The sequence below is a fragment of the Motacilla alba genome, chromosome 3 (assembly GCF_015832195.1).
Source record: "Motacilla alba alba isolate MOTALB_02 chromosome 3, Motacilla_alba_V1.0_pri, whole genome shotgun sequence".
NCBI classification, from domain to species: Eukaryota; Metazoa; Chordata; class Aves; order Passeriformes; family Motacillidae; genus Motacilla; species Motacilla alba.
In genome coordinates this window covers 2005994-2028581 of record NC_052018.1, presented here as the reverse complement: position 1 = coordinate 2028581, position 22588 = coordinate 2005994, and the positions used below count along the sequence as shown (strand labels likewise).

Here is a 22588-nt window from a genome sequence, read left to right as displayed (position 1 = left end):
TCCCCTGGCACTGTCCCCAGCCCCTGGCCATGTCCCCAGCTCCTGGCACTGTCCCCAGCCCCTGGCAGTGTCCCCAGCCCCTGGCCATGTCCCCAGCTCCTGGCAGTGTCCCCAGCCCCGTGTGCCCCCTGTCCTCACCGGCTGTTGTCCATGTAGCGGATGAGCAGCGGGTAGAGCAGCCCCCCATGGCAGTGTCCCCAGCCCCCTGGCAGTGTCCCCAGCCCCTGTGACAGTGTCCCCAGCCCCGTGTGCCCCCTGTCCTCACCGGCTGTTGTCCACGTAGCGGATGAGCAGCGGGTAGAGCGCGTAGAGGTCGCGGCAGAGCACGGAGAACTCGTCGCGGATCAGCAGCTCGGCGTCCTCGGCCTCGGCCTTGCCCTCGAGCCGCAGCTGCTCCTCCTCGGCCACCACCTTCCCCGCGCGCTTCCGCAGCCGCCCCAGCGTGGGGATGAAGTGCGAGCGCAGCAGCTCGGGCCGCGCCTTGCTCACGATGGGCTGGGCGAACACTGGGGCAAAAACGGCCACCGTGAGCCCCGGGGCCACCAGAACACCCCTGGGACCACCCTGGGACCACCAGAACACCCCTGGGACCACCAGAACATCCCTGGGACCACCAGAACACCCCTGGGACCACCCCGGGGCAGCTCCGGCCGCGCCTTGCTCACAATGGGCTGCGTAAACACTGGGGCAACCGCGGCCACCGTGAGCCCCGGGGCCACCAGAACAACCCTGGGACCACCAGAACACCCCTGGGACCACCCTGGGACCACCAGAACACCCCTGGGGCCACCAGAACATCCCTGGGACCACCAGAACACCCCTGGGACCACCAGAACACCCCTGGGCCAGCTCCGGCCGCGCCTTGCTCACGATGGGCTGGGTGAACACTGGGGCAAAAACGGCCACCGTGAGCCCCGGGGCCACCAGAACAACCCTGAGGCCACCAGAACACCCCTGGGACCACCAGAACAACCCTGGGACCACCAGAACACCCCTGGGCCAGCTCCGGCCGCGCCTTGCTCACGATGGGCTGGGCGAACACTGGGGCAAAAACGGCCACCATGAGCCCCGCGGCCACCAGAACACCCCTGGGACCACCCTGGGATCACCAGAACACCCCTGGGACCACCAGAACACCCCTGGGACCACCCCGGGGCAGCTCCGGCCGCACCTTGCTCACAATGGGCTGCGTGAACACTGGGGCAACCGCGGCCACCGTGAGCCCCGGGGCCACCAGAACAACCCTGGGACCACCAGAACACCCCTGGGACCACCAGAACACCCCTGGGACCACCCTGGGACCACCAGAACACCCCTGGGGCCACCAGAACATCCCTGGGACCACCAGAACAACCCTGGGACCACCAGAACAGCCCTGGGCCAGCTCCGGCCGCGCCTTGCTCACGATGGGCTGGGTGAACACTGGGGCAAAAACGGCCACCGTGAGCCCCAGGGCCACCAGAACAACCCTGAGGCCACCAGAACACCCCTGGGACCACCCTGGGACCACCAGAACAGCCCTGGGACCACACCGGGGCAGCTCCGGCCGCGCCTTGCTCACGATGGGCTGGGCGAACACTGGGGCAACCGCGGCCACCGTGAGCCCTGGGGCCACCAGAACACCCCTGGGACCACCAAAACAACCCCTGGGACCACCAGAACCCAGCAAAATGACCTGCAGGACCCACCTGGGGCCATCAGAACCACCCTGGGGCCACCAGAACCCCCTAGAATGCCCCGCAGGACGCAGCCAGCCCCTCTGGGCAGCCTCACCCGCCAGCCTCTTCATCCAGGAGGCCTCGTCGATGCCCAGGTTGTTGACCACGATGCGCAGGATGTGGCCCAGCAGCGCGTTCAGGTGGTGGCCGGTGACGTCGGTGGCCCAGGGGCCCTGAGGGGTGGCGTCGGGGCCGCGCTCCCACCAGCGGGGCAGGTAGTGGCACAGCATGGGCAGCGTCACCTCGATGACGTGTGGCATCTCCGTGTAGCGCGCCCCCGAGTCCGCCAGGCCGCCGATGTCACCCATGAGCCGCTCCAGGTCCGGCAGGTCCGGGCACAGCTCCTCGACCCGTGAGGGGAGACCCAGCACTGGGGACACGGGGACAGGGTTGGGGACACCCTGAGGGGACACAGCTCCTCGACCCGTGACGGGAGACCCAGCACTGGGGGGGACACGGGGACAGGGTTGGGGACATCGGGACAGGACACAGCTCCTCGACCTGTGAGGGGAGACCCAGCACTGGGGGGGACATGGGGACAGGGTTGGGGACACCCTGAGGGGACACAGCTCCTCGACCCGTGACGGGAGACCCAGCACTGGGGACATGGGGACAGGGTTGGGGACACCTCGAAGGGAGGGGGCACAGCTCCTCGACCCGTGAGGGGAGACCCAGCACTGGGGGGGACATGGGGACAGGGTTGGGGACACCCTGAAGGGACACAGCTCCTCGACCCGTGAGGGGAGACCCAGCACTGGGGACACGGGGACAGGGTTGGGGACACCCTGAAGGGACACAGCTCCTCGACCCGTGAGGGGAGACCCAGCACTGGGGACATGGGGACAGGGTTGGGGACATCCTGAGGGGAGCCGGAGACACCCCAAGGTGAGATGGTGACGTGGGGACAGGGTTGGGGACACCCCGAGGGGAGGGGACACAGCTCCTCGACCCGTGACGGGAGACCCAGCACTGGGGACATGGGGACAGGGGCTGGGGACACGGGGACAGGGGGTTGGGGACATGAGGACAGGGTTGGGGACAACTCAAGGTGAGGGAACACAGCTCCTCCACCCGTGATGGGACACCCAGCACTGGGGACACAGGGAGAGCGGTTGGACACAGGTTGAACACGGGTGGCACAGGTGACACTGGGGTGACACGGAGGTGACACTGGGGTGACAGAGGTGACACGCACGGGCGCGCTCGCGGGCGCTCTTGGTGCTGTAGACGGAGCTGGGGTTCAGGTGGTTCAGCTGCGGCTCCAGGAAGGCCACGGGCATGGCGGCGGCCAGGCGGGCCAGGCACTCGCCCAGGGCCGGCCGCTGCCTGCGGGGACACCAGGGGACATTGGGGACATCGGGGGGACATCGAGGTGTCACTCCAAGACACCCTTAACCCAGGGAACCCCCAGACCTCACCCCAAACCTGTCACACATTTTGGGGGGTGTCCCAAAATGGTTTCATGCATCCTCCCCTCTAGTCCCCAGCTGTTTCTGGGGTTTTTGGGGACTCCCTGGGTTTTGGGGTCCCCCCAAGGTTTTGGGGTCCCCCTGAGGTTTTGGGCTCCCCCCCGAGGTTTTGGGGTCCCCCCGGGGTTTTTGGGGTCCCCACCTGTCCACGAGGGGCCCGCGGGCGGTGCCCAGGCTGTAGATGCTGCACAGGATGCGGTAACAGGACACCTGCACGTCGTCCACTGCGGGGACAGCGGTGTCACCCCCCGCCCGGCTGTCCCCAGTGTGTCCCCACGTCCCCCGCTGTGTCCCCACTGTGTCCCCGTGCCCCTGACCCTCCCAGACACGTCCCCTGTCCCCACCTCCCTTTAATGTCCCCCTGTCCCCACTACGTCCCCATTGTGTCCTCCCATCCACACCCTGTCCCCATGTCCCCAACATGCCCCCACCGTGTCCCCACCGTGTCCTCCCCACCCACACCCCAACACGTCCCCAACACGTCCTTGTGTCCCCAAGCCCCCTGTCCCCACCACGTCCCCAGACTCCGTGTCCCCCTGTCCCCCCCGCTGTCCCCCTGTCCTCCTGTCCCCGCTGTCCTGCTGTCTCCCTGTCCCCACTGTCCCCCTGTCCCCCCTACTGTCCCCCTGTCCCTCCTGTCCTTCTGTCCCCTTGTCCCCACTTCTGTCCTCCTGTCCCCCTGTCCCCACTGTCCCCCTGTCCTCCCCCACTGTCCCCCTGTCCCTGCTGTCCCACTGTCCCTGCTGTCCCCACTGTCCTGCTGTCTCCCTGTCCACACTGTCCCCCTGTCCTCCCCCACTGTCCCCTTGTCCCTGCTGTCCTGCTGTCCCTCTGTCCCCCCTGCTGTCCCCGTCCCTGGTGTCCCCCCCTGCTGTCCCCCTGTCCCTGGTGTCCTGTCCCCTGTCCCCCTGTCCCCCAGTCCCCCCTGTCCCGCTGTCCCCCTCGCTGTCCCCTGTCCCTCCTGTCCTTCTGTCCCTGCTGTCCCCACTGTCTTGCTGTCCCCCTGTTGTCCTGCTGTCCCCCTGTCCCCACTTCTGTCCTCCTGTCCCCCTGTCCCCCCAGCTGTCCCCCTGTCCCTGCTGTCCCCCTCGCTGTCCCCTGTCCCTCCTGTCCTTCTGCCCCTACTGTCCCCCTGTCCTGCTGTCCCCACTTCTGTCCCGCTGTCCCCCTCGCTGTCCCCTGTCCCTCCTGTCCTTCTGTCCTGCTGTCCCCCTCGCTGTCCCCAGCTGTCCCGCTGTCCCCCTGGCTGTCCCCTGTCCCCCGGTCACTCACGGATGACGTCGTCCCCGAACTGGTGCTGTGCCAGGTGCTCGAAGAGGGCGGTGAGCACGGGCAGCAGCGCCACCGAGGTGTAGGTGACATTCTGGGCCACGCCCTTGGTGGGGGCGCGGGTCGGGGTCCCCCGGCCCAGCCGCAGCTGCTCCCCCAACTTCTCCATGTCCTCGGCCGCCGACTCGAAGAACGAGCGCAGCCCGGCCTTGACGATCTCGGGGCCCGACTTCATCACCGTCCTGGGGACACGGGGACACCGGGGACATTGGGGACATTGGGGACAGCAGGGACATCCAGGACACTGGGGACATCCAGGACATTGGGGACATCGGGGGTATCAGGGACACAGGGACACAGCCCGGCCTTGACAATCTCAGGGCCGGACTTCATCACCGTCCTGGGGACACGGGGACACCGGGGACATTGGGGACACTGGGGACATCGGGGACACTGGGGACATCCAGGACATTGGGAACGGCAGGGACATCCAGGGCATTGGGGACAACAGGGACACAGGGACATGGACACAGCCCGGCCTTGACGATCTCGGGGCCCGACTTCATCACCGTCCTGGGGACACGGGGACATCGGGGACATTGGGGACACTGGGGATAGCAGGGGCATCCAGGGCATTGGGGACATCGGGGACACTGGGGACAGCAGGGGCATCCAGGACACTGGGGACATCCAGGACGTTGGGGACATTGGGGACATTGGGAACAGCAGGGACATCCAGGACATTGGGGACACGGGGACACAGCCCGGCCTTGACGATCTCGGGGCCCAACTTCATCACCGTCCTGGGGACACGGGGACACCGGGGACATTGGGGACAGCAGGGACAGCAGGGGCATCCAGGACACTGGGGACATCCAGGACATTGGGGACATCAGGGACATCCAGGACATTGGGGACACTGGGGACAGCAGGGACACAGCCCGGCCTTGACGATCTCGGGGCCCGACTTCATCACCGTCCTGGGGACACGGGGACACTGGGACATTGGGGACACAGTGACAGACACACACACACGGATGGACACACGGCCACGTGGCCGCGGTGTCACCGCTGTCCCCACCTGGCGTCCAGGGACCGTGCCAGGATGAGCAGACAGTTCACCACGGCCGGGGCGTCTGTCCCTGGGGGGGGACAGGGACATCAGCTGGCCCCAGTGTCCCCCCCGTCCACCCCAGTGTCCCCAGTGACCCCCCAGTGTGTCCCAGTGTCCCCCCAGTGTCCCCAGTGTGTCCCCCCCAGTGTCCCCAGTGTCCCCCCAGTGTCCCTCAGTGTGTCCCCAGTGTCCCCGCAGTGTCCCTTAGTGTGTCCCCCCAGTGTCCCCCAGTACAGCCCCAGTGTCCCCAGTGTCTCCCCAGTGTCCACCAGTGTCTCCAGCGTCTCTAGTGTCCCCCCAGTGTCCCCCCAGTGTCCACAGCCCCCCCCAGTACCACCCCAGTGTCCCCAGTGTGTCCCCCCAGTGTCCCCCAGTGTCCCCAGTGTCCCCCAGTACAGCCCCAGTGTCCCCCCAGTGTCCCCCCAGTGTCCCCCCCAGTGTCCCCCAGTACAGCCCCAGTGTCCCCAGTGTCCTCCCACTGTCCCCCCAGTGTCCCCTCAGTGTCCCCAGTGTCCCCCCAGTGTCCCCAGTGTCCCCCTCACTGTCCCCCCAGTGTCCCCAGTGTCCCCAGTTACCGAACAGGGACACGCGGTGCCGGACGAGCGCGGCCAGTTTGCAGAACAGGCTGGGGGGGGACACAAGGGGGTCAGGGGGACCCCAAAACCCCAAACCCCACAGGGAGGGACACAAGGGGGTCAGGGGGGGTCCCCAAAACCCCAAACCCCACAGGGAGGGACACAAGGGGGTCGGGGGGATCCCCAAAACCCCAAACCCCACAGGGGGGGACACAAGGGGGGTCGGGGGGGTCCCCAAAACCCTAAATCCCACAGGAAGGGACACAAGGGGGTCCCCAAAACCCCAAACCTGGGGATCCCACACCAGGGATTTGGGGGTGCTGGGGATGGGTTTTGGGGCTTGGGGGAATTTTGGGCTGGGATTTTGGGGTTTGTATTTTGGGGTGGGATTTTGGGAGGGTTTTGGGGCTGGGATTTGGGGCTCGGGGGATTTTGGGGGTGGGATTTTGGGAGGGTTTTGGGACTGGGATTTGGGGCTTGGGGGAATTTTGGGGGTGGGATTTTGGGGTTTGTATTTTGGGGTGGGATTTTGGGAGGGTTTTGGGGCTGGGATTTGGGGCTCGGGGATTTTGGGCTGGGATTTTGGGAGGGTTTTGGGGCTGGGATTTGGGGCTCGGGAGGATTTTGGGGTTGGGATTCTTGGAGGGTTTTGGGGTGGGATTTGGGGCTCGGGGGGGATTTTGGGCTGGGATTCTGGGAGGGTTTTGGGGTGGGATTTGGGGCTCGGGAGGATTTTGGGGGTGGGATTTTGGGAGGGTTTTGGGGTGGGATTTGGGGCTCGGTGGTGGGATTTTGGGGGTGGGATTTTGGGGTTGGGATTTGGGACTCGTGGGGATTTTGGGCTGGGATTCTGGGAGGGTTTTGGGGTTGGGATTTTGGGAGGGTTTTGGGGCTGGGATTTGGGGCTTGGGGGGGGTTTGGGGGTGGGATTTTGGGGTTGGGATTTTGGGAGGGTTTTGGGGCTGGGATTTGGGGCTTGAGGTGATTTTGGGGTGGGATTTAGGGGTGTGATTTTGGGAGGGTTTTGGGGCTGGGATTTGGGACTCGGGGGGGTTTGGGGGTGGGATTTTGGGGTGTGATTTTGGGAGGGTTTTGGGGCTGGGATTTGGGGCTTGGGGGGGGTTTGGGGGTGGGATTTTGGGGTTGGGATTTTGGGAGGGTTTTGGGGCTGGGATTTGGGGCTTGAGGTGATTTTGGGGTGGGATTTGGGGGTGGGATTTTGGGGTCCCACCTGGTGATCATCTCCTTCTCCTTGTTGGAGGCGTGGCCGCCGCTGCCCAGCACCTGGGCCGGCGTGGACAGGAAGTAGAGGCAGTGGTTGTGGAAGTACTGGTTGATCAGGGGCAGCAGGATCTGGGGGGCACAGGGGGGTCAGAGGCACCCCACAACCCCCAGGGAACCCCAAAAATGCACAGGGGGGCCCGGGTACCCCACAGAGACACCTAATACCCCTTAGAGACCCCAAATACCCCACAGAGACCCCAAATACCCCATAGAGACCCCAAATATCCCACAGAAACCCCAAATATCCCACAGAAACCTCAAATACCCCTTAGAGACCCCAAATACCCCACAGAGACCCCAAATACCCCACAGAAACCTCAAATACCCCTTAGAGACCCCAAATACCCCACAGAGACCCCAAATAATCCACAGAGATCTTAAATACCCCACAGAGACCCCAAATACCCCACAGAGACTCCAAAGAACCCAGAAAGACCCCAAATACCCCACAGAAACCTCAAATACCCCACAAAAAAACCCCAAAGAACCCATAAACACCTCCCAAAACTTCTAAGAACCCCAAATATCCCTTAGGGACCCCAAATACCCCACAAAAACCCCAAATATCCCACAGAGACACCAAATACCCCACAGAGACCCCAAAGAACCCAGAAAGACCCCAAATACCCCACAGAGACACGAAATACCCCACAAATACCCCACAGAAACCCCAAATACCCCTTAGAGACCCCAAAACCACCCTGTCCTGTGTCCTCCCAGTTTCTGGGGTCCCCCCGTTTTTGGGGTGTCCCCTCCCCGATTTTGGGGTGTCCCCTCCCTGATTTTGTGGTGTCCCCTCCCCGTTTTTGGGGTGTCCCCTCCCTGATTTTGAGGTGTCCCCTCCCCGATTTTGGGGTGTCCCCTCCCCGTTTTTGGGGTGTCCCGTCCCCGATTTTGGGGTCCCCCCGACCTTGGCGAAGAACTTGATCTCCTGCTCGTGGGGGGATTTCTCCACCCGCCCGCTGCTGACCACGGCCTCTGGGGGGAAAACGGGGTTCAGGGGGGGTCCCGGGGGGGTCCCATGGGATTGGAGGCGCCCCCCAGGATTTGGGGGTGCCCCCCAGGATTTGGGGGTGCCCCCCCAGGATTTGGGGTCTCACCAAAATGAGCTCCTGGTGACGTCCAGCCAAGGGCTGGGGGAACTCCCAAGGGATTTGTGGGACTCACAGAGGATTTGGGGGACTCCCAGGGGTTTGGGGGGGTCTGAAGGTGCCCCTCGGGATTTGGGGGTGTCCCCTGGGATTTGGGGGTGCCCCCCCGGGATTTGGGGTCTCACCAAAATGAGCTCCTGGGTGATGTCCAGCCAAGGACTGGGGGAACTCCCAAGGGATTTGTGGGACTCACAGAGGATTTGGGGGACTCCCAGGGGTTTGGGGGGTCTGAAGGCATCCCCCGGGATTTGGGGGTGTCCCCTGGGATTTGGGGGTGCCCGCCAGGATTTGGGGTCTCACCAAAATGAGCTCCTGGTGACGTCCAGCCAAGGGCTGGGGGAACTCCCAGAGGATCTGGGGCACTCCCAGGGGGTCAGGGAAAATTCCTGGGGTTTGGGGGGGATCTGAAGGTGCCCCCCGGGGTTTCGGGGTGCCCCCCGGGGTTTTGGGGTCTCACCCAGGTGTGCGATGAACTCCTGGGCGATGTCCATCCAGCGCAGCAGCTGCTGCAGGAAGCCGAAGGCGAAGCGTTTCTCGATGGACGACGTGTCCAGCTCCATGTCCTTCAGCCCCCTGCCACGGGGGGGGACCCCAAAACTCAGCACCCCCTCCCCGAATCCCCCCCGACCCCCCCAAACTCTCCCCAAACCCCTGGGACCCCCCCTCTGCTCCCCGTGCGCCCAGCAGCCCCGAGCGCTGCAGATCTTGGGGTCACCCCCAGAGTTTAGGGGTGTTTTGGGGGGATTTTGGGAGATTTGGGGGGGATTTTGGAGTCCCCCCAATACCTGGATCCCTCCTGAACCCCTGGCCCCCCTCCAGTCCCTGATCCCCCCTGAATTTGGGGATTTTGAGGGGATTTTGGGGGGATTTTTGGGGGATTTTGGGGGGATTTTGGGGGGATTTTGGGGATTTTGGGGGGATTTTGGGGATTTTGGGGGAATTTTGGGAGATTTGGGGGGGATTTTGGAGTCCCCCCAATACCTGGATCCCTCCTGAACCCCTGGCCCCCCTCCAGTCCCCGATCCCCCCTGAATTTGGGGATTTTGGGGGGATTTTGGGGGGATTTTATGAGGATTTGGGGGGGATTTTATGGGGATTGGAGTCCCCCCAATACCTGGATCCCTCCTGAACCTGTGGCCCCCCTCCGCTCCCCAATCCCCCCTGAATTTGGGGATTTTGGGGAATTTTGGGGGCATTTTGGAGTTCCCCCAATACCTGCACCCCCGGCCCCCCTCCACTCCCTGATCCCCCCCTGAATTTGGGGTCCCCCTGTTGATTTTGGGGTTTTTAGACCCTGCCAGGACCCCCAGTCCCTGCTCTGCCCCCATTCCTGCTCTGCCCCCACACTCCAGGCTCGCAGTGGGGTTCCAGCAGTTCCTGGGGAGTATTTTGGGGTGCCCTGGGGGTTTTTGGGGTGTCCCGGGGGGTTTTTGGGGTACCCCGGGGTTTTTGGGGTGTCCCCTCACCGGGTCACGGCGTATCCGTGCAGCTGCAGGAACTTGAGCAGCTCCTGGGCCTTCTCGCGGTCCCGCGCCTTCTCCTTGGCCGTCAGCGTGTCGTAGGGCACCAGCAGCGGGTGGGACCCCCCTCCTGCGCCCCAAACCAGCCTTGGAGACCCCAAACCAGCCTTGGAACCCCCAAACCAGGCTTGGAACCCCCAAATCAGCCTTGGAACCCCCAAACCAGCCTTGGAACCCCCAAATCAGCCTTGGAACCCCCAAATCAACTCCTTGGAACCCCCCCAAATCCACTCCTTGGAACCCCCAAATCAACTCCTTGGACCCCTCCTGCGCCCCAAATCAGCCTTGGAACCCCCAAATCAGCTCCTTGGACCCCTCCTGCGCCCCAAATCAGCCTTGGAGCCCCCAGATTACACCCCGGACCCCCCCAGTTTGGGGGTCTCACCCTTGGCCTCCAGCTCCAGCTTCTTCTTGCGGCCCCAGGTGTTGTGGTAGTTCTCAGCCAGCTGCTCTGCCATGGCCTGGGGGGGTTGGGGGTGATTTTTGGGGGGATTTGGGAGGATTTAGGGGAGATTTGGGGTGTTTTGAGGTGGACTGGGGGGTTTGGGGGTGATTTTGGGGGGAGTTAGGGGAGATTTGGGGTGGTTTTAGGGGGGATTTGGGAGGATTTAGGGGAGATTTGGGGTGTTTTGAGGCGGATTGGGGGGTTTGGGGGTGATTTTGGGGGGATTCAGGGGAGATTTGGGGTGGTTTGAGGCGGATTGGGGGGTTGGGGGTGATTTTGGGGGGAGTTAGGGGAGATTTGGGGTAGTTTTGGGAGGATTTTGGGGAGATTTGGGGTGGTTTGAGGCGGATTGGGGGGGTTGGGGGTGATTTTGGGGGGATTTAGGGGAGATTTGGGGTGGTTTGGGGGGGATTTTGGGGTGATTTAGGGGAGATTTTGGGTGGTTTTAGGGGGATTTTGGGGGGATTTGGGGTGATTTTTGGGGGATTTGTGAGGATTTGGGGGGGTTTTAGGAGCAGTTTGGGGGATTTGAGGTGGTTTTTGGTTTTGGGGGGATTTGGGAGTGGTTTTGGGGAGATTTGGGGGGGTTTGGGGAACCGAGGGACACGGGGGGGACATTGGGGACACACAAGGGGGGCACAGCAGTGGGAGGATGTGGGAGGGACATGGGGGGGACATTTGGGGGGGTCTCAGGAGGACAGGAGGGACATAAAGGGACACTGGGGGGACACTGGGGGACACTGGGGTGACACTGGGGTGACACTGGGACCCTCACCTGCAGCTCCCTGGACAGAGTGACCCCGCTCAGGTCCACGGGCTGGGGGCTGTACCCGTGGGAGGGGTCGTAGGTGGCCTGGGGGGGGGGTGACATGGGGGGCAGAGGTCAGGGGGACCCCAATATTTTGGGGTCTCCCTTCCCCACCCCATTGACCCCCCCTCACCTCCCCCCAGGTGATTTTGGGGCTCTCCACCTCCCCCCAGGTGATTTTGGGGTGCTCCACACCCCTGACCCCCCCTCCCACTTCCCCCCAGGTGATTTTGGGGGCTCTCCACACCCCTGACCCCCCCTCCCACTTCCCCCCAGGTGATTTTGGGGCTTTCCACCTCCCCCCATGTGATTTTGGGGTGCTCCACACCCCTGATCCCCCCTCCCACCTCCCTCCAGGTGATTTTGGGGTGCTCCACACCCCAGACCTGCCCTCATCTCCTCCCAGGTGATTTTGGGGGCTCTCCACCTCCCCCCAGGTGATTTTGGGGTGCTCCACACCCCTGACCCTCCCCTCACCTCCCCCCAGGTGATTTTGGGGCTCTCCACCTCCCCCCAGGTGATTTTGGGGTGCTCCACACCCCTGACCCCCCCTCACCTCCCTCCAGGTGATTTTGGGGTGCTCCACACCCCTGACCTGCCCTCACCTCCCCCCAGGTGATTTAGGGGTGCCCCTGACCAGTCCCGAGGTGTTTTTGGGGTCCCACCTGGGCGTTCTGGGAGATTTTCCGGGTTTTCTTCTTCTCGGCGCGCTCGTCCTCGCCCTCCCGCGCCTTCTCCACCGTCCACTCCCAGGCCAGCATGGCCTTCAGGGACTCCTTGATGGGCCACCGGTAAATCTCCTTGTCCTGGGGGGGCAGGGGGGGTCAGGGGCACCCCAAAAATCGGGGGGGTCCATGAGGAGGAGGAGGGAAGGGGATGGGGGCTCCCAGCGTGGCCGCGGTGGCCACCAGGAGAACTCCTGGTCCTGGGGTGTCTGGGGGTCCTGGGGTGTCTGGGGGTGTCCCCCTGGGTTTGGGGGGGTCACCCTGGGTCTGGGGGTGTCCCCCTGGGTTTGGGGGTGTCCCTCAGGGTTTGGGGGTGTCCCCCTGGGTTTGGAGGGTCCCCTTGGGTTTGGGGGTGTCCCCCTGGGTCTGGGGTGTCCCCCCGGGTCTGGGGGGGTCCTTCTGGGTTTGGAGGGTCCCTCTGGGTCTGGGGTGTCCTCCTGGGTTTGGGGGTGTCCCTCCAAGTCTGGGGGTGTCCCCCTGGGTGTGGGGTGTCCCTCAGGGTCTGGGGTGTCCCCCTGGGTTTGGGGGTGTCCTCCCGGGTTTGGGGGTGTCCCCCTGGGTCTGGGGTGTCCCCCCGGGTCTGGGGGGGTCCCGGGGGTCCCGGGGTACCTTCTCAGAAAAGGTTTTGTAGGGTCTCAGCATCGGGTGGGTTTTGGCTTCTTCATCCACGGTCTCCCCAAAAGTCCAGTTGTTCTGGATCTGGGGGAGGGGGGACACGAGTCAGGGGGGCTTGGGGACACCGGGCTGGGGGGACAGAGGAGATTTGGGGGGGACAGAGGAGATTTGGGGGGACAGAGGAGATTTGGGGGGGTCACCAAGGGTTGAGGGTCCCGGGAGCTGGAGCAGCCCCGGGGTTGGGCAGATTTGGGGGGGCTCAGAGGGGACCCCGGCGATGTCCCAGGGGTCCGGGGGGTCCCGAGGAGTCCTGGGGGTGTCCCCCAGGTTTGGGGGGTCCCGGGGGGTCCCCACCTTGTCGAAGGCCCACTTCTCGTGCGTGTACTCGGCGTATTTGTTGATGAAACCGTCGAGCTTCTCGGGGATGATGACACTGGGGGGACACCGGGGGACACCGGGGTCAAGGGGGGACACACCGGGGTCAGGGGGGACACACCGGGGTCAGGGGGGACACCGGGGTCAGGGGGGGACACGAGGATGAGGAAGGATGAACCCCATGGAGACCTGGATGGGGTTGGGGGTGTCTGGGAGAGGGTGGGGGTCTCCATGAGGATGAGGATGGATTGGGGAGGGGTCTCCATGAGGATGGATGGATTGGGGAGGGGTCTCCATGAGGATCTGGATGGGGTTAGGGGCTCTGGATGAGGACGGGTGGGATTGAGGGGGTCTCCATCAGGATCAGGATGAGGATGGGTGGGGTTGGGGGCTCTGGATGAGGAGGGATGGGGCTGGGGGCTCTCCATCAGGATCTGGATGAGGAGGGATGGGGCTGGGGGCTCTCCATCAGGATCTGGATGAGGAGGGATGGGGCTGGGGGCTCTGGATGAGGATGGATGGGGCTGGGGGCTCTCCATGAGGAGGGATGGGGCTGGGGGCTCTCCATCAGGATCTGGATGAGGATGGGTGGGGCTGGGGGCTCTCCATGAGGATCTGGATGAGGAGGGATGGGGCTGGGGGCTCTCCATGAGGATCTGGATGAGGATGGGTGGGGCTGGGGGCTCTCCATCAGGCTCTGGATGAGGAGGGATGGGGCTGGGGGCCCTCCATCAGGATCTGGATGAGGATGGATGGGGCTGGGGGCTCTCCATGAGGATCTGGATGAGGAGGGATGGGGTGGGGGGCTCTCCATCAGGATCTGGATGAGGAGGGATGGGGTGGGGGGCTCTCCATCAGGATCTGGATGAGGATGGCTGGGGCTGGGGGGGTGTCCATCAGGATCTGGATGAGGATGGGTGGGGCTGGGGGCTCTGGATGAGGATGGCTGGGGCTGGGGGCTCTCCATGAGGATCTGGATGAGGAGGGATGGGGCTGGGGGCTCTGGATGAGGATGGCTGGGGCTGGGGGCTCCCCGTGGGCACAGACAGGGTGGGGGGCTCATGCTGGCACAGGGAGGGCTCTGTGGGAGCCCTACTTGAGGGTCTCGACGGGTTTGGGGTCGAAGTTGCCCTCGGCGTCCACCGAGGCCTTCTTCTCGGTGCGGGACGAGTAGCTGGCGTCCACGTAGTCGGGCGGGAGCGCGCCGGCGATGGCGCAGAGGCACGGCATGGCCAGCTTGTAGAGCTCGGCCTCGAACTTCTGCGGGGACAGGGGGACGCCAGTGCCACCAGGGCCACCACGGCCACCGGCCCCGTGTTCCCCCAGAGTCATCATCCCTGTGACACCAGTGCCACCAGGGCCACCACGGCCACCGGCCCCGTGCTCCCCCAGAGTCATCATCCCTGTGATACCAGTGCCACCAGCCCTGTGTTCCCCCAGAGTCATCATCCCTGTGATACCAGTGCCACCAGGGCCACCACGGCCACCAGCCCCATGTCCCCCCAATGTCATCATGCGTGTGTCTCCAGTGTCACCAGCCCCATGCCACCACAGTCACCAGCCCCACGTCACCCCAATGTCATCATCCCTGTGGCACCAGTGCCACCAGGGCCACCACAGCCACCAGCGCTATGTTCCTCCAGTGTCACCATCTCCATGTCCCTCCAGTGTCACCATCCCCACGTCCCCAGTGCCACCACCCCCACGTCCCCACCATCTCCACTCCCATGTCTCCATCACGCCCATGTCCCCATCACCCCCAGCTCCGTGTCCCCATGTCCCCACTGTCCCCACATCCTCATCGCCCCCCACCCCAACCTCTCCGCACCCCCCTCACCCCCATTCCCACATTCCCACCACCGCCACACCCAGGTGTGTCCCCAAGGTGTGTCTGTCCCCTCCAGGCGTGTCCCTGAGGTGTGTCTGTCCCTCCCAGGTGTGTCCCTGAGGTGTCTGTCCCCTTCAGGCGTGTCCCTGAGGTGTGTCTGTCCCCTCCAGGCGTGTCCCTGAGGTGTGTCTGTCCCCCCAGGTGTGTCCCTGAGGTGTGTCTGTCCCCTCCAGGTGTGTCCCCAAGGTGTGCCTGTCCCCCCAGGTGTGTCCCCGAGGTGTGCCTGTCCCCCCAGGTGTGTCCCTGAGGTGTGTCTGTCCCCTCCAGGTGTGTCCCTGAGGTGTATCTCCCCTCCAGGTGTATCCCCCCCAGGTGTGTCCCCCCGTGGCGTGTCCCCCCCCGTGTCCCCACCTTGTGCGCCAGGGAGTCGAAGATGCCCCAGAAGAGCTTCCTGGTGAGGTGCAGCTCCTCCTCGGAGCTGACGCCCATGTTGGGCCACCCGCTGGGCAGGCAGTAGTACCGCCAGCAGCGCTCGTAGTGGTTGGTCAGCAGCTGGGGGGACACGGGCGGTCACTCTGGGGGGGCCAGGGCACGGGGACGAGCACGGGGACCCCCCCGGGGCTCACCTTGAGGGGCATCTTGGCGAACTCGTTGAGGATGGGCACGTCGAAGACGAGGCGGCGCAGGAGGTGCTGCAGCATCGAGGGGCGGATGTACCTGGGGGGGAAATGGGGGGTCAGGGGGTTTGGGGTTCAACTGAGAGCGCCGTGAGACACTCGGTGGGGTCACGCTGGGCCTTGGGGAGGGACACGGCGATTGGCTGGCCGTGGGATTGGCTTGACCGTGGCGGCTGAGTCGACCAAGAGGGTTGGGTTGGCCTTGAGAGTTGAGTTGGCCATGACAGTTGAGTTGGCCATGGCGGTTGGGTTGACCATGGCGGTTGGGTTGACCATGGCGGTTGGGTTGGCCATGGTGGTTGGGTTGACCATGGTGGTTGGGTTGGCCATGACAGTTGAGTTGTCCATGGTGGTTGAGTTTACCATGACAGTTGAGTTGACCATGGTGGTTGAGTTGACCATGGCAGTTAGGTTGGCCATGAGGGCTGGGTTGACCATGGTGGTTGGGTTGACCATGGTGTTTGAATGATCACAGTGATTGGGTTGGCCATGGTGGTTGGATTGGCCATGGCGGTTGGGTTGACCATGGTGTTTGAATGATCACAGTGGTTGAGTTGACCATGGGGGTTAGGTTGGCCATGGCGATCGAGTTGACCATGGCGGTTGGGTTGGCCATGGCGATTGGGTTCCCCATGAGAGTCGGGCTGGTTTTGGGGCCAGATGCAGACCCATGGGGGGCACGGTGCCATTTCGGGGCCCGATTCGGGGTCCCACCTGCAGAGGGCCATGAGGCACTCCTCGATGGCATCGCGCTGCGCCTTGGTGAGGGCGCGGCCGCGCGACAGGCGGTAGATGGTGTGCAGCATGGAGTCCACCATGATGGCGCGGTGCTCGGTGCCCGCGAAGAGCGGCGCGCACTTGGTGATGAGCGGCATCACCGCCAGGCACAGGTACCGGTTCAGCGCCAGCGCCATCTCCGTCGTGCTGAACGTCGCCTGGGGGGGACATGGGGGGGGTCACGGGGGGAGGGGACACACCCTGAGGGGACGTGAGGACAGGGGACAGAGGGGTCCCATGGCGGGAGTTTGGGGATCTGTCCCATGGGGGAGATTTGGGGGATCAAACAGGGAAGATTGGGGTGACCCCAAATCCATCCCATGGGGGAGATCTGGGGGATCCAACAGGGAAGATTGGGGTGACCCCAAATCCATCCCATGGGGGAGATTTGGGGGATCAAACAGGGAAGATTGGGGTGACCCCAAATCCATCCCATTGAGAAGATTTGGGGGACCTCACACGCATCCTATAGGGGAGATTTGGGGGATCCCACACCCATCCCATAGAGGAGATTTTGGGGACCCCACACCCGCCCCATAGGGAACATTTGGGGGACCCCACACCCCTCCCACAGGAGGGAACAGGGCTGACCCGAGGCCCCTGCTGCAGGTCCAAGGCACCCCGTAGGGAGTTTTGGGGAGCCCCGGGGGGTTTCGGGGTGCCCCTCACCGTGTCCAGCGAGGCGGCCGCGCGCATGTCGGGCAGGAACCCCACTTCCAGCACGTGGAGCAGGAACTCCTGGTTCTGCACCCCATAAACGCGGTCCAGGAACAGCACCATGGGCGCCTTGTGCTCGGGGACAAAGCTGGCGGCCATACGGGGCTCCACCACGTTCCCGTCTGCGGGACCCCAAAACTCAGGGCACCCCAAAACTCCCCAAACAGCCCCAAACCCTAAACCAGCCAGGAATCCCCCCAAATCCCAGCATCCCCAGAGCCCCTCAGCCCGGCTGGTGGCCATGGGGGGCTCCACCACGTTCCCATCTGCGGGACCCCAAAACTCAGGCACCCCAAAACTCACTAAATAGCCCCCAAGGCTGATGACCCCCCCACCCCAGTCCCCCAATTTTGGGGTGCCCCCATACCAGTGATCTCCCCCCAGGTTTGGGGACCCCTCCCCACCTTTTCCCAGCACTGGGATCTGCAGGGGGAGGCTGATGATCCCCACCAGCTCCCCACATTTTGGGGTGTCCCCCCTCACGTTTGGGGACCCCTCCCCACCTTTTCCCAGCGCCGGGATCTGCAGGGGGAGGCTGATGATCCCCACCAGGTCCCCACATTTTGGGGTGTCCCCCCCCCAGGTTTGGGGACCCCTCCCCACCTTTTCCCAGCGCCGGGATCTGCAGGGGGAGGCTGATGATCCCCACCAGGTCCCCACATTTTGGGGTGTCCCCCCTCACGTTTGGGGACCCCTCCCCACCTTTTCCCAGCGCTGGGATCTGCAGGGGGAGGCTGATGATCCCCACCAGCTCCCCACATTTTGGGGTGTCCCCCCTCACGTTTGGGGACCCCTCCCCACCTTTTCCCAGCGCCGGGATCTGCAGGGGGAGGCTGATGATCCCCACCAGGTCCTCGAGCGGGACGAGCGAGCGCAGGATGGCCCGGATCCGCAGGGCCTCCCCCTTCCCCGCCTGGATCAGCTGTGGGGGTCACACGGGGGGGGTCACACCCCGAGTCCTGACCCCCCCAGGACCCCCCTGAGCCCCCCCAAACCCCCCAGGTCCGTACGTGCATCTCGGGGGCGCAGCGGCCCAGCAGGTCGATGAGGGCGGCGTAGAAGGACATGATGGCGTGGCCCAGGTGCACCCGGTTCTCCTCGGGGGGCTCCTCGGGCCCGAACCTGGGGGGGGGTCAGGGGGTCACCCTGGGGTCCCCCCAGGCCATCCCAGTATCGTCATCTTCACCCCGCCCCATCTTCATCCCCCTTCTGCTCACGGCTCGATGCCCGCTCCGTCCTGTCTTCATCCTCACTTCTCATCATGGACATCTCATCCTCATCCTCATCCCCATCCTCATCCTCATCCTCAACCCAATCCCATTCCAAATCCCATTCCCAATACCATTCCCATTCCCAGCCTTACCCAATACCAATCCCATTCCCATTTCCAATCCCAACCCCAATCCCATTCCCAACCCTGCCCATTCCCATTCCAAATCCCAGTTCCATTCCCATTCCCATTCCCAATCCTGATTCCATTCCCATTCCCACTCAGTCCCAATCCCATTCCAATCCCAATCCCAATCCCAATCCCAATCCCAATCCCAATCCCAATCCCAATCCCAATCCCAACCCCAATGCCACTCCTGATGCTCACGGCCTCCTCTCCCTGCGGCTGCTGGGCCCATCCCAGGTGGGGTCTCCCTCCCAATCCCAATCCCAATCCCAATCCCAATCCCAATCCCAACCCCAACCCCAACCCCAACCCCAACCCCAATCCCAATCCCAGTGCTCACGGCCTCCTCTCCCTGCGGCCGCTGGGCCCATCCCAGGCGGGGTCTCCCTCCCAGTTCCATTCCAGTCCCAGTCCCAATCCCAATCCCAACCCCAATCCCAACCCCAATCCCACTCCCACTGCTCACGGCCTCCTCTCCCTGCGGCCGCTGGGCCCATCCCAGGCGGGGTCTCCCTCCCAGTTCCATTCCAGTCCCAGTCCCAATCCCAATCCCAACCCCAATCCCAACCCCAATCCCACTCCCACTGCTCACGGCCTCCTCTCCCTGCGGCCGCTGGGCCCATCCCAGGCGGGGTCTCCCTCCCAGTTCCATTCCAGTCCCAATCCCAATCCCAATCCCAATCCCAATCCCAATCCCATCCCAACCCCAATCCCAACCCCAGTGCTCACGGCCTCCTCTCCCTGCGGCCGCTGGGCCCGTCCCAGGCGGGGTCTCCCTCCCAGTTCCCATTCCAGTCCCAACCCCAATCCCATCCCAATCCCATCCCAACCCCAATCCCACTCCCAGTGCTCACGGCCTCCTCTCCCTGCGGCCGCTGGGCCCGTCCCTGGCCGGGTCCTGGGCGATGCTCAGGGCGTCCTGGATGGCGGCCAGCAGCCCGCTGCCCCCCTCGCCCCGCAGCGCCGGCCCGAAGCACTCGGGCCGCCGGATCAGCAGCCGCACCACCACGTTGGCGTTCTCCTCCACGCTCTCCCCTGGGGAACGGGACCCCGAAAGTCAGAGAATCACCCCAGAATTCCCAAAACACAAACTCGAAAATCCCTAAACCCCTAATACAGGGAGTTCTGGATCAGCAGCCGCACCACCACGTTGGCGTTCTCCTCCACGCTCTCCCCTAGGGAACGGGACCCCGAAAGTCAGAGAATCACCCCAGAATTCCCAAATCACAAACCTGAAAATGCCCTAAAACAGAGAACCCCAAAACCCCTAAAACAGGGAACCCCAAAACCCCCAAAACAGGGACCCCGAAAGTCAGAGAATCACCCCAGAATTCCCAAAACACAAACCCAAAAAACCCCTAAAACAGAGAACCCCAAAACCCCTAAAACAGGGAACCCTAAAACCCCCAAACAGGGAACCCCAAAACCCCAAGCACAGGAGTCCCAGAGAACCCAAGTGGGAACCTCAATCTGGGTTCTCCTCCACGCTCTCCCCTGCAGGAACAGGACCCCAAAAGTCACAGGGACACCTAAAAGGGACCCCAAAAACACAAACCCACAGGAGGGGACAGGGGGACACCTGGGGGACCCCATGAGGGGACACAGGGACACCTGAGGGACACCTGAGGGACACCTGAGGGACACCTGGGGGTCTCTCACCAGTGACAAAGACTGCCAAGCACAGGAAGTCCAGGCAGCGCTGCCAGGGGAGCACAGGGGGGACACAGGGACCCCCTTGAGGGGACCTGGGGCCACCTGAGGGACACCTGGGGACAACCTGGGGACAACCTGGGGTGTCTCACCGTTGACGAAGACAGCGAAGCGCAGGAAGTCCAGGTACTTCTCACCCCCACAGGGGTTCCAGCCGATGTCGGGGTAGCCCTTGGCCAGCAGCATGGGGCAGCTCTGCAGCCCGCAGCTCGCCAGGTACGTCACCACCTGCCCCAGGGGACACGGGGACATCAGGGGACACCAGGGGACACCAGGGGACACGGGGGACATCGGGGGGACACAGGGATACAAAGGGTTTTGGGGAACAGCAGCATGGGGCAGCTCTGCAGCCCGCAGCTCGCCAGGTATGTCACCACCTGCCCCAGGGGACACGGGGACATCAGGGGACACCAGGGGACACGGGGGACATCGGGGGGACACGGGGATATAAAGGGTTTTGGGGAACAGCAGCATGGGGCAGCTCTGCAGCCCGCAGCTCGCCAGGTACGTCACCACCTGCCCCAGGGGACACCGGGGACATCAGGGGACACCAGGGGACACGGGGGACACCAGGGGACACCAGGGGACATGGGGGGGTACAAAGGGTTTTGGGGAACAGCAGCATGGGGCAGCTCTGCAGCCCGCAGCTCGCCAGGTACGTCACCACCTGCCCCAGGGGACACCAGGGACATCAGGGGACACCAGGGGACACGGGGGACACCAGGGGACACCAGGGGACATGGGGGGTACAAAGGGTTTTGGGGAACAGCAGCATGGGGCAGCTCTGCAGCCCGCAGCTCGCCAGGTACGTCACCACCTGCCCCAGGGGACACCGGGGACATCAGGGGACACCAGGGGACACCCAGGGACACCAGGGGACACAGGAGGACACGGCGGGACGTGGCGATATAAAGGGTTTTGGGGTACAGCAGCGTCGGGCAGCTCTGCAGCTCGCCAGGTACGTCACCACCTGGGCACAGGTGAGGGGACAAGGGGCACAGGGGACATGGGGGGACACAGGGGGGACACGGGGCTGTCCCCACCTTCTCCAGGTCCTGCTCCTTGAGGGCCAGCGCCAGCTCGTTGTTGTCGATGACGGAGGCGGCCGCCACGTCCAGGGGGGTGGAGCCCTGCATGCCTTGGGGACAACAGGGACACACGGAGGTCAGGGGACACCGGGGGACAGAGACCCCCCTCTCAAGGTGGCCTAAAGGACCCCCTAGGGGACTGGAGGGGACAGAGGTGACAAGGAGGGGTGGCAGGGAGTACCAGAGGGTGGTGAGAGCCCAGGTGGGGGTGACACAGAGGGGACAGGGGGTGGCACTGGGAGGGGATGGGGGTGGCATTGGGGACATGGGGGTGGCACTGGGGACACGGGGGGGGGGGGGTCCCAGGGGGTCTCACCCAGGCCGATGCCGCTGTTCTCCAGCAGGTAGCCCAGGTGAGGGTGACACAGAGGGGACAGGGGGTGACACAGAGGGGACAGGGGGTGGCACTGGGGACACGGGGGTGGCACTGGGGACACGAGGGGGGGTCCCAGGGGGTCTCACCCAGGCCGATGCCGCTGTTCTCCAGCAGGTAGCCCAGGTGAGGGTGACACAGAGGGGACAGGGGGTGGCTGGGAGGGGATGGGGGTGGCACTGGGGACACGGGGGGGGTCCCAGGGGGTCTCACCCAGGCCGATGCCGCTGTTCTCCAGCAGGTAGCCCAGGTGAGGGTGACACAGAGGGGACAGGGGGTGACACAGAGGGGACAGGGGGTGGCACTGGGGACACGGGGGTGGCACTGGGGACACGAGGGGGGGTCCCAGGGGGTCTCACCCAGGCCGATGCCGCTGTTCTCCAGCAGGTAGCCCAGGTGAGGGTGACACAGAGGGGACAGGGGGTGGCTGGGAGGGGATGGGGGTGGCACTGGGGACACGGGGGTGGCACTGGGGACACGGGGGGGGGTCCCAGGGGGTCTCACCCAGGCCGATGCCGCTGTTCTCCAGCAGGTAGCCCAGGTGGTCGAACATGGAGCGCTGGTTCTGGCGGCTGATGCGGCAGAAGTAGCAGAGGAAGCGGCAGCAGTTGGTCACCATCTTGGGGAAGCGGATCTCCTGGGGGGCACCGGGGGGTCAGGGCAGCTCCGGGGGGTGGGGGGGGTCCCACGGGGGGCACCCAGAGGGGTGGGGGCTCACCTTGGACTCGCCGCCGCCCAGCACGCTGACCATCACCTGCATCACGGTCTCGTGCATGCCCAGAGCCCGCATCAGGTTGGGGTGCTGGTAGAACACCTTGTTGTTCATGATGTTCCTGGGGGGACACGGGGGGGGGGGGGTCACAGATTTGGGGGGTTCGAGGGAGGTTACGGGGTGTCCAGATGGGATTTGGGGTGCTGGTAGAACACCTTGTTGTTCATGATGTTCCTGGGGGG

General features: G+C 64.3%; 1 protein-coding gene across 1 annotated transcript in view; it reads right to left on the bottom strand.

The window, feature by feature from the left end:
• Window positions 1–22573, bottom strand: part of LOC119698545 (ryanodine receptor 1-like) — a 50328-nt gene extending 27755 nt beyond the window's left edge. The window contains 29 exon segments of the mRNA XM_038130521.1: window positions 266–506; window positions 1774–2088; window positions 2914–3044; window positions 3330–3411; window positions 4460–4698; window positions 5538–5598; window positions 6146–6195; window positions 7377–7498; window positions 8340–8407; window positions 9038–9153; window positions 10047–10170; window positions 10486–10561; window positions 11321–11398; window positions 12019–12159; window positions 12688–12777; window positions 13048–13126; window positions 14165–14328; window positions 15308–15448; window positions 15523–15613; window positions 16288–16508; window positions 17020–17189; window positions 17869–17989; window positions 18078–18189; window positions 19318–19498; window positions 20266–20401; window positions 21217–21311; window positions 22139–22271; window positions 22353–22467; window positions 22524–22573. Of these exon segments, the coding sequence (XP_037986449.1) occupies window positions 266–506; window positions 1774–2088; window positions 2914–3044; window positions 3330–3411; window positions 4460–4698; window positions 5538–5598; window positions 6146–6195; window positions 7377–7498; window positions 8340–8407; window positions 9038–9153; window positions 10047–10170; window positions 10486–10561; window positions 11321–11398; window positions 12019–12159; window positions 12688–12777; window positions 13048–13126; window positions 14165–14328; window positions 15308–15448; window positions 15523–15613; window positions 16288–16508; window positions 17020–17189; window positions 17869–17989; window positions 18078–18189; window positions 19318–19498; window positions 20266–20401; window positions 21217–21311; window positions 22139–22271; window positions 22353–22467; window positions 22524–22573 (3743 nt within the window).
• Between the last annotated feature and the right edge of the window lie 15 nt (window positions 22574–22588).